At 40.6% G+C, this 12,005-nt stretch overlaps 1 protein-coding gene across 1 annotated transcript; it reads right to left on the bottom strand.

Annotated features, from left to right (window-relative positions):
• Window positions 1-1,353: 1,353 nt before the first annotated feature.
• Window positions 1,354-11,723, bottom strand: nrsn1l (neurensin 1-like). The gene is made up of 4 exons (XM_085262915.1): window positions 11,628-11,723; window positions 8,199-8,274; window positions 7,133-7,285; window positions 1,354-4,418 (listed from the first exon to the last, which is right to left on the bottom strand). Exons 2-4 carry the CDS (start codon window positions 8,256-8,258, stop codon window positions 4,005-4,007), a joined length of 627 nt encoding a protein of 208 aa, XP_085119041.1. The 5' UTR covers window positions 8,259-8,274; window positions 11,628-11,723; the 3' UTR covers window positions 1,354-4,004.
• Window positions 11,724-12,005: the final 282 nt, after the last annotated feature.

The raw sequence follows: 12,005 nt of genomic DNA, 5'->3' as shown, positions 1-12,005 counted from the left end.
CTGTTAGACGTGTTAAAGAGAAGCAGGCTGCTGCTTCTCAGTGCAATGTTCAGCTCTTTGTTGGAGCTCAGCTTGGTCTATCACTTGGAGAACTAAAACAATTTCCTAAAAGAGGATAAAACCAGAATACTTGCTTTGTTAAAAATTAATAAAATAATTAGTTAAAATAGGTTAAAAGTCCAAAGACATGCAGCTTGTGGGGATAGGTTAATTGGAAACTCTAAATTGCCACTAGGTGTGAATGTGCGAGTGAATGTGAGTGCGAATGGTTGTCTGTCCCTGTGTGTTGGCCCTTCGACGGACTGGCGACCTGTCCAGGGTGTACCCTGCCTCTCGCCCTATGACAGCTGGGATAGGCTCCAGCGCCCCCCGCGACCCTGAAAAGGATAAGCGGAAGCGAATGGATGGATGGAGGTTAAAAGTAACAATAAGCTGTTCCAACATTTAAAAAAAGAAAAGAAAAAAACTTCTCCTTAGTAAAAGTGTGTAGAAAAGATCCATAATTTTATGAGTTTAAAAAATAGGAATCCAGACTAATTATTAGACTTGACTTTGGTTTCACAAACCTAATCTAACTGTTTTTATTTTCCTTTCTTTATGATTTATTACACCGGGGCTTAAAAAAACACGCACGAGTGCACTCTTGGTTGTATTTGTTGCCTAGCAGCATGCACTGTCTCGCTAATTTGCCCTTCACAGTCTGTGGCAATTATGAAAGAGCATTCCAAAGAAAAGGCACTTTCACCCACATTGAAATAATAAAATTAGAACATCAATAGAGACGTGCAGTCAGCGCAAGACCACCGACTGCCGAGCAGCTTAAGTTCATAACAAACAAAAAGGAGCTGAACAGGAAATAAATCTTTGTTCTGATTCAGGGAGCTTTCCTTCCGAAATCAATGTGAAGAAAAAACTGGAAAGACATCCTGAGCAAGCCAAAGAACATCAAACCAGTGGGATTCTTCTTCAGAAGACATCCGCATACAGCATACAGCAGTCTAATTCTTGACGCTTACTGGTTTGATTGACGTATGTAAGGTTAAACAAGTATGTCACACAGAATCAAAATCTCTTGTTCAGATCATGATTGTACATCCTGTGGATTGCTTCTGCCCCACCTCTCCAATACTCTCCTTCTTGTAAACATGAGACACAGTGGACACATTTCCTCTATCGTTACAAGCTCCATAGAAACCACTTAGGTCATATCTCTATGCCTGCTTCCAAGCATACACATACAACAAGTGAATATTGGGTTTAAGCATAAATGGTTTAACTGCTGTAATACAGTCGGACATAACAGAGAGACAAGAAAATATGAATTATTCCAGTTTAAAGATAGCTTTGCATACGTGTCGTTGTGGCACAGATTTATTAAATGGATCCAAACACTTTAAAAATTGCAGATCACAAGTTTATTTTGGTGATTTTCTTTGCACCAGTGACACGAAACCCCATTTCACTCCATTATCTTCACCATAACCAGTAACACAACAAAACAATGAAACAGCAATAGAAACACTCAGTGAAATTACTCCCATTATATCAGGACATCGGGGTTGCTCTTTTTTTTTAAATACTTTTTTTTCTAGGTTGTAGTCTATTTTTCTGAAATTTGAGGACCTAATCAGACAGGGGCTTCTAAGGTGCCAGTGCAAATTCCTCTCACCTCAGCCCTTCACCACTCACTCGCTGCTACTGTGTCCGCCTGTAAACACAAAATCTGATTGGAGTAAAAATAACGAGAGGGGACGTGAGGGACCAATCAGAAAAGGGTCTTTGTTCGGAGTTCAAAATAGAGCACTTGAAGCCCAACTGTTGCCTGGAGACACAGATTGCAGGCAATTACGCAGCCAGATTACAGTGTGGAGAAGGGAGGTGATACTGTCAATGGAGCACAAATTACTGTGCGTCTGTGCGTGTGGGTGAGAGTGAGAGTGCGTGTGACTGTGTTCAACACAGCAGGCTGAGCGTATGTGTAGATGTGTGTAGCTGCAGGTACATAATTGTTAATGATTCTCTTTATGAGCGGAGAGCCAGGATTCACGTGCGGTTCACACAACATCATCACCAGCATCACTAAGTACTTTGAAAGCCAGTACCGCTATTTAAAAAAATACAAAACACAAGGCAAAAACAACATGAAATAGGAGGAATAAAAACATACATTTCTAAGAACTGAGTGTATTTTCTTAATGCTAGTGGACAAACACAGTCTACCCGGTCAACAGCTATGTCTCTATGCTGCACTACGAGGTGTTTACGATAACTACGTGCCTTATGGTTCAAGTCTTGGGGCCTAAAAATACCTCTACAGCTTATCTTCTCTGAAAGCTTTTCAACATATTAAACAAAGAGAAGTAAAGATGGAGGCAGTAGATGCCACACCACATTTCTGGATCTGGTCGGTGGTCAAGAAGACACACTTATGTTCATGCTTATGACTTCTTTTCATTTTTTGACAGCATCCAGTCTCATATTAAACACACAGGCTTTCTGAAATACTGCAAATGTACTATATGTTGGGTTACTGAAAATGAGGTCTGATGACACCTTGTCTGAAGCCCTGATGACAACCCGAAAGATGGACATAGTCAGTGCTGGATGGGCCTTGAACCTGCAGTCTTTTCACTACAAGGAGGTGATAGCTGTGAGCTTACTGGTTCAATCACTTGTTTTTTTAGGCATATTGAAAAGAGCAAGTTCATTTAGTAAATTATGGTCATTTTAAGTTTCAGAAAATGTTATGAAGTATTGGCTAATGGCTTGTAAGCGTACAGTTTCGTGGTCAGAGCTATCAATCAGTGGGCGCATCCAGTTTGAAAACACCAAGATGCCAAAAGTGCTAATCTGGAGGCTTGATGAAGTCACGGTACGGACATCCATCTTTTATCATGTCTACAGTTCAACAGGATCACCACATGGGTGTGTTTTATTCACTTTGTTATTTTTGCAATGACTATTAACGTTTGGACTGAGGTTCTTTGCAGTGCTGTGCAACACAAACACATTATCGGTCCTATCGTTCTAGTATCGATCCAGCAACAACACCAGCGTTGGTATCGTTGGTGATTATCAGCCTCTTTCAAACCATGAAGTGAACCGTGGTCCAGCTTCAGATAATTTTGTCAGTTTGTGCGATGACATATACTCACTCAGAAACAAAAGAGGAGCTTTCTCTGAAATCTTTCTGTCTCTGCACCCACTTTCATCGAATCCACAGCTACACCTAGATAGTGAGCCATTACAGGTACCTGGGCATCACTCTGAACGACAAAATGACACTGAATGATTTCATGTGCAAAAAGCCCAATCATGAAGCTGATTGAAAATGTTTTATTCATCAGCTCTAAATAAACAATGATTTGTTGGTTTGGCAGCCTCGGTGCAGATAACAAAAGATGGTTGGAAAAGAGTGTTAAATGTTCCCAAAACACTGTTGGCATCGAGTTGAATGACATATTTGTAAGATTAGAGCCACTCGGAGGGAAAAGGCCAGTCTGTCCAGACCCTCAAAACTCTCTTCATGCTTCATGCAAGGCTTCGCTCCTTGCTGCGGGGGAGGGAGAGGATTTGGCTCTTCTTGCCATTTCAGATCATTGCTATGTATCTTTAAAAAAACAAACAACAAATGTAGGTTTTATATGTGTAATGTAAATCTGAGTTGTTTTTTTTAAGTTTTTTAACATCCTCTAATGTATTTATTTATGTGTTTTTTTCACTAAATCATAATATATGTGGGTTTTCTTGACTGGTGCTTGTAAACAAAATCACATCCCTAGAACTACAGAGAGGCTAGTCAATCCAATCCAGTCCAATCCAATCAAACTGCAGGGGTCTAACTGTAATACTGAGGTGACAAAACAGCCTCCATCTGAACAATCTGCATGTTGAAATAACACATTTCCTTTGACAGAGGTAAGACAAGAAGTTAAGACCATGCAAAAAAAAAAAAAAGGCCCCAGGACTAGAACAAAAGCCTTATAGCTCAGTCGTGATCTTTTTTAAGAAGCGGGCTGCACATTTTCCACCTTCGACAAAGTAAAGGGCACCTTCCCCTCCTCTGAACCAGGTGGCTTAGTGACCACATCCCTAACATCCTTAAAGCCCCTCCACTTTGACCCACACTCTCTTCTCCCTTCCACTCCCCCTGGTCTGTGGGACAGCCTCTCTTTCAAGTTGGCCTTGGGGAGGATCCAAACAACAACCCCCATTGCAGCCAGGGCAGAGCCGAGGCAGGAGAGCCCAATCCCGGCTGCGGCGCTGAAATGCAGCCCCTTGTTAAAGCTGATGGCCTGCGTGTCCACGAAGAACAGATCTCCCTCTCCGAACGACTCGATTTTGGGAGGAGTGGAGTAGCCGACCGACAGTGTGGCAATACCTGCAGTCAAGATGAGGACACCCAGGGCCAAGGACACCTAAGGGTAGACAGGGTAAAGAAAGGAAGCTGAGGTGGTCATTTTTGCAGATATGGCTATTTAATTTTTGTATAGGTGGCCCTGTTTGCTCAGTGCTCTTCACCACTTGTTAAGAAAGGTCATTTTGTTGTTTGTAATGCAGAAAAATCCCAATTGCCACACGTGCTGACCTGGAATCCCGCTGCTTTACAAATACCAGCACATGACTGCTGTTCATCATGAAGCTTAAAAATGCACTGTATGCACTACATTATATGAGTAAAGTCGCAGAGAGAAGTTTCTGCATTTTCAACCTGAAACATCAGCAGAATTTCACCTCAAAGTAGAAGAAAAACAATGATTAAAAAAGTATAATATTTGGCCATTCGTGTATTTTGGAAAATGATGCAAAATTATACAACCCTGAGAGCACAAACCTCTGCCAAGGCAGCTTACTCTCTGGGCAACATTTACTTTTAAGGGAATAGTATTGTGCTTTCTTTCCTTTGTGCTTTAACATGCTTGCAGTGCACTAAAAATTAGAAAAGGACAGCATGATGGATGAATGCTTTAATTACACAAACATTATGTAGGAGTAGGTAATGAAGAAAAATAATAGATAAATAAATGGACATCGGCTTCGGCTTATCAGATAATGATTCTACAGTTGATTTCTAAGTACATAGCCAGCTCATTCTCGTTCTCTTGACAATACTTTCTTTAAAGATGTAACACATTTTGGGGTGAATATGAAAGAAAAAAGTGACATCGGAGGTCCAATGTGTCATGATACTAGGAATCCTCATATATCACCCCCTATAAGTCTATATGTCGGCCATACAAACAATGGCAGTAAGAGACATAATTTTAAATAGTAAATATCATTATTATCTTTTTGACCTTCAGATCGACCTACTGACCTTGAAGGAAAGGTCAGAGGTCAAATATGATATTTGAAACAATAATACAGTACTTTCTATATTTTGACAAAACACACCAAATTTGTAAGCATCAAATTTTTTGTTAGTTTTTGAAATTATTACGTTGACCTTGAAGACCCTTGTGGACGTATGCCAAATTTTAATCGATTTTAATAGATGGAGACTTTGGACTCAACCGAGCAATCAGATGGCCCCACACCTCCCTGAGCCTGGTTCTGCCGGAGGTTTCTTCCTGTTAAAAGGGAGTTTTTCCCTTTTAACAGGAAGATTGTTGGGTTTTTCCCTGTATGTATACAAACCAGCAAGATCAAGATCAACTGAAAGTCACAAAGGAGCCCAGGGTAACAGCTAAACAGCAAAAGGCCTTTTTAAACACTAGCTAATCATTTTTATCAGTCCAACATCAGAATCACATTCAACAATAATACTACAGGTCACCTGGAGAAGCCAGAAGGCTGTTGGAAAAAATATTTTATGGGACACGTCAGACCAAAATAGAACCTCCGGGATTAAATAGGAAGGCGCAAGAGATTAGAAAACACACGATTACAACATGACAACCTTATATCATCTATGAAACCATCTATGGTGGAGGTAGTGTCATGATTTGGGCTCATTATGCTAAGTCTGACAGCTTGTTATCAATGGAACAATCAGTTTTATGAAGTTTACTAGCATGTTGTAATTAAAAATGTCCAGACATTTATCTGATACCTGAATAAAAAAAATAAATGATATATAAATCATTTGCTTTTAAAGGAAGGAGTCAAACCAATGACCTTAGCCCAGCAGAAATGTTATTGAAGGATATAAAGCAGGGGTGTCAAACTCCAGTCCTTGAGGGCCGGTGTCCTGAAACTTTTAAATGTGTCCCTGGTAACCCCTAACCCTACTTAAGTAAATTTAAATAAATGTACGTAAATGTAAGAGTTTGGAAAAATGTACTTCTAAAAATACTTTTATTGCACCATGTTCATTCACTCACGAGCTGCTGTAACATGAATCAAATAGCTGAATTACCACCTCAGCATGAAGTCAAGTTCTATAGAGTCGTGCTAATGACCTAGTAAATATATTTAGGTGTGTTGCAGCAGGGACACATGGAAAAGTATCAGGACGCCAGCCATCGAGGACTGGAGTTTGACACCTGTGATCTAAAGCATCAGTTTATACGAGAAACTAACTAGTATTGCAGAAATAAAGTGCCCATGTACATAGCATTTGGCCACAGTTGTGAAAATATGTAATGATGGTTTAATTTCTGTAATTATACCTAAATATATAAATATAAACAATATAGACACTTTGCAGAGTTATTACACCAGTGAAGCTCACTGCTGGCAGCTGCAAACTGCCAGTAAGAGGCACCATGTGTCACAGAGGTGACACATTCACTCCTCAGGGCACCACGGGGCTGACAGTGACAAGGGCATCAATGTGTGAAGACGAGGGCTGTCCAGTTTTATGTGGAAGAACTCAAAAGTCAATTCGACTGAAAAGCCAATGAAGTAAAAATGTATATTGATTTTAACTTTTCATGGATTTAGCTGTGAAAGGACCACATCTAATTTTTTTTTACACCGTAAGCCTCATAAAAGAATTCATCCCCTGAATTATTTGATGCAGCTGTGAGTCATATAATGATCCGAGGTCAAGTTAATATTATCAATATTATTTTTGGAATTAAAATTTTAGTACCAGAAACACAGTAAAAGAGGAAATGTAGCACTTTATTGTGCCACAGGAAACATTTGAAAACCATGTCATGGTATGTACAGAGAACAGTAGCTTTACCTTCCAGACTGCTGAGTTCCACCACAGGGCTGACCTCTGGCTCTGGACGAACCCCCGATCCTCCGGGTCTCTCTCCCACATGGAGGAGGAGCACTCTTCATAGAAGTGGTGCAGATAGGAACGAACCCCAAAACGAAGACAGCTTGAACCTGCCTGGAAGGAAGTTGTGACCAAAACGAGAGAAAAAAAATCACATTTGAAATAAACACATGAATCATCGTAATTTTTATGGACAGAATTTCTAGGCATAGCCAAGTGGCGGAAGGCTTTCGCTTAGTTGGTCTCAGCATCTGATCTCTGCTTTTCACAGATGATGTGGTTCTGTTGGCTTCATCAGGTGATGGCCTCCAGCTTGCACTGGAACGGTTCGCGGCCGAGTGTGAAGCGGTGGGAATGAGAATCAGCACCTCCAAATCTGAGGCCATGGTCCTCAGTCGGAAAAGGGTGGAGTGCCCACTCCGGGTCAGGGACGAGCTCTTGCCCCAAGTGGAAGAGTTTAAGTATCTTGGGGTCTTGTTCACAAGTGACGGGAGAAGGAAGCGGGAGATTGACAGACGGATCGGTGCTGCAGCTACAGTGATGTGGACGCTGTACTGGTCCGTCGTGGTAAAGAGAGGGCCACTCCTCACTTTATCTCTAAGGTTATTTACCGGTCGATCTGCAACCCTACCCTCACCTATGGTCACCAGCTGTGGGTAGTGACCGAAAGAACGAGATCGCGGATACAAGCGGCAGAAATGAGCTTCCTCCGAAGGGTGGCTGGCCTCTCCCTTAGAGATAGGGTGAGAAGTTCGGCCATCTGTGATGGGCTCAGAGTAGAGCCAACTTGTTTGGTATATATTTTAATTTATCTTAGTTTCCAAGATATAGTTATCAATCCATCAGTCACAGTGCCAAAGTAATTAGCAGGTATGTTCAGACTATTTTTGCTACAACTTTGTTATTGTTACACTGACTTTCACGCAAACATTTTCTTTATGAGAGCTTCCTGTCATCTGCCTAACTCCAAAATCACTACTTCAGCTGTAATCAGATCAGAATGATCACCGGTGTTAGCGCAGCTCACCTCACTGCCGGAGGATTCTCCTCCTGAGCCAGAAGCACAGGCCTCGGAGCACAGAGCCATCTCTCTCCTTGTACACCTACAATAAAGATAGAAATTCATATGATAAGAATGGTGATACACAGCCAGCCGTACTTCTGAACAGACTGATTTGTGTACATATCAGCTGCCTGGCTGTGAACACAGACATTGTTTATCTGCTGAATATGGATTCCCTGCAATAAAAACCTTCCCTCCCTGCAGAGACTCGTCATAAATCCTTCACCCGTGTCTTCAGGTTGCCCCAGTTATTGTTGCCGCATGTGAACGATTGACGGCCACCGCGGCCCTGAGGTGACTCTATCACCACCCACGGATGAGTCACACATATGCAAGTGCGTGTACACTGTATTCATGTCCCTCTGTTGTTATTCTCCTAAGGCTGTTGGGTTGATTTATTTCATTCTTCAAACTGTTTCCCTGAGCTGTGCACAAACGCCAGAACTCAGTCTGTAGCACAGCAGCGGTCTAATCCGACTGCAGTATCAATCCTGATGACTAAATTTGAAATGACCAAATGACGGAAAGAACTTCCTGTTCAGGTAACGTTACATTATTACCTTCCTTTGCTGCTTAAGCTGAAAAGAATGAGTTACTAACAAAAGTGATCCAATATACCACATCTCTGTTTGGTGTCTTTATAGCTGTAAGTTGATATGATAAAAATAAAACTAAGACACAAAGAAAGCATGCTGGAGCTGAACATGATGTGCAGCATGTTTTTATCTTATCCTATGTACAGCACTGAGAAAAAGGGTTTTGCAAAGCATTTGCCTACATTTTCTTTCAAATAAACAATTCAATAAGGGAAGACTTTGCCAGCCAAGGGTCTATTTCTATGGTTTGATACCCTGTTTTATCTTTCACTGGAACATTACCCTTAATTGATTGTAAAGTTGAGATAGTTAGACGTATGAGCCCCCTAAAACACAAATTCAGAAAATAACAAATACATATTTTTATTTCCACCTTTACTTTTAAATGTGTCTGCAGAGCAGTGATTACAAACCAATTACATTTACTAACCTTCACATTTGTGGCAGCATCTTTAGACTTTTGAGCTTTTATTGTCATTGTGCAGTTTCTTGCACAGCGAAACTGAGTAGGTGGACCACAAAGGTGCAAAAGTAAAGGAAACAATATAGAAATGGGAAAAAAGCAATATATATGTATACATATATGTGAGTAAACTATATACATGGTGTATACATAGAAACATTGAAACAGAAACATTGTGGGGCTGTATACAAGGGCATACTTTTATCTCATAATATACTCACATAACAACTATAGTTACTGGTTATTTATTATTATCCCACTTTTTCGTGTTGCAATATTAATTATAATGCTATAAAATACCATGTCTGACTTGATGCAGTATTAAAAATCTAATGATAAACAAGTGTATAAAATTGGAGCGCTTATATTTAAAATTTTTTATCTACATTTGGAATACTGGGAAGTTTAATTTTACATTAGCAAAATTTTGATTGCAGGACAGTGCTAATGGTGTTTTTATTTATGTAAGGGAGCTCAGTAGTTCATTCACCACTGCTCAATAATTCAGCTATGCTTTAAGATAAAAAAAAAAAAGCCACTCATAACACAATAACTCAAAGTTTACTGTTTGTTCGTTTTGGTTAATTAAATTTTAAAACACTGATACTCTAGTAATTTTAAATAGGAACACTTTGAAGCACTAGTAAGGTCAGAGCTACGGGAGCCACTTCTGATTAATCCCACTGTGCTGAAATTGCCTATAATAAAGCCAGAGGTGGAGAAGAGGGCATCCCCGAGATGGTCCTCAATGAATAAAGCTAAAGGGCTAAACTAAAACTAGACACTGAAAGCAGAGTTAAAGGATTGTCTCGTTGTGGTGGTTAATGGTATGTGCAGGGCTTTTAAAACATAGTATTTTCAGTTCTAAGGCCCAACTTTTACTTTGAAGGCTCTCCGGTTTTTGTTGCATTTTTCAAGTTTCAGTACCACTTGGTGGTTAATCAGCGAGTGTTTGGAGACAAGTGGCCATTTTCCATAAACACTACAGGCAAGTGCAGCAATGTGATAAAAGCACTCACAAGGAGGTTTTTGGTTCATCACCCTATTTGTGACTAAACCTTCAGCAACGTGTTGGGAAATAGACATTTTTCCCCAGAGCAGTTGTCAGGGATTCACTGACTGGTCTCTAGTGCTGTCTGACTGAGACCTAAGGCTCAATGAAAACTTTTTAACAAAAACTGACAAAGCAGTCCTCTACGTACGTGGAAGTCCACTGATATTCTTCATTATAAGTTCTAAGATTCAATTCAATTCAGCTTTATTTATATAAAATATATAAATACAATAGTAGAAAGAAAACACCAAACAATCACTTAAACACCTATGAGCATGTGCTTGGGGGCAGTGGGAAGAAAAAAAACCTCCCTTTTAACAGGAGGAAACCTGAGGCTCAGGGAGGGGCGGCCATCTGCTGTGAACAGTTGGAGGTGAGGGGTGGAAGACAGTGGAAGGGAGCCAGAGAATAGCAATGACAGCGAGAGAAAAGTGAAAAAAGGTGAAGAAGAAATACTCAGTGCATCATGGGAAGCCCCCGGCAGCCCAGGCCTACTGCAGCATAACTAAGGCAGATTCCAGGATCACCTGATCCAGCCCTAACTATAAGCTTTATCAAAAAAGACATTTAAGCTTCATCTTAAAAGTAGAGAGGGTGTCTGTCCAAAACCAAACTGGGGGCTGGTTCCACTAAAGAGGGGCCTGAAAGCTGAAGGCTCTGCCTCCCATTCTACTTTTAAATACCCTTGTAACCACCAGTAAACCAGCAGCCTGGTTTAACCCAACTAAACACTTATTGTTAAAATCAGAATTGAACACTATTGACCTTGCTTACTGTTCTTACTACTGTTGTTGTTGTTGTTGTTGTTTTTAATAGTATGGCCTACATAATCAAAAGGGTCGTTAAAACAAGGAGCTGTCCATGGTGCTAGTAAGCTTGTCTCAGCTTTCCAGACAAGTAAAAAAAAAACAAAAAAACACACACTTTTTATCTGACCGTTTCTTATAATGCTAAAAAGAATGCAACAGGCTATTTACTGGAGTACACCGATGCAGGAAATATGATTTCAAATTCATTGAATGCTCACATTGAAACGGGAAAAGAAAAAAGGTCGCCCTCAATCTCACTGCCGACATTTTCTTCTAAACGGTCATTTCAACTCACAGACGCAAACTAACCGCCGGCACTGAACACCAGTGAGTCATCGCGGCCATGGAGCCTCTCAGTCCATTTCACACTTTTTCTCCATCGCACTTCAGCTACGGTGATCTTTCTCTTTCCTCACAGCCTCCTTCTTTTGCTGTAACCGACTTTACAAGCAATGAAGGACGCAGTCTTACCCCTCCTGGCCGGAGAGCTCTAGGTTCTCACTGGGGATCCATGTGCTGTCGGACCGCTGGATCTCCAACGCTGCTGCTGCTGTGAATCAGCCGAAGATAGACACTGAGCATGCGTGAGGATGGGGGGGGGGAGAGACAAAAACGTGGAAACTTAATTAAATACGACATGTGCTAATCTACGATCTCTCATTTTTGGGAAACATGTTGAGTATTTACTCCGCTGTTTTGTCTTATGAAAATATGGAAACATCTGTCCTCACAATGAATCACATGTTTTAACCAGATAACACGATTTCATCTTTAAAGTATGAGTGACTGCTGACCTTTAACTTTCTTCACATAAATAAATAAATAAATCATCAAATCATGCGGAATTTA

The sequence above is a fragment of the Mchenga conophoros genome, linkage group LG22 (genome assembly GCF_057382185.1).
Source record: "Mchenga conophoros isolate Kocher_MC1m ecotype Shallow Benthic linkage group LG22, M_conophoros_male_GT1.1, whole genome shotgun sequence".
Classification (NCBI taxonomy): domain Eukaryota; kingdom Metazoa; phylum Chordata; class Actinopteri; order Cichliformes; family Cichlidae; genus Mchenga; species Mchenga conophoros.
The sequence above is the reverse complement of the archived record's forward strand: the minus strand, read 5'-3'. Positions and strand labels throughout refer to the sequence as shown.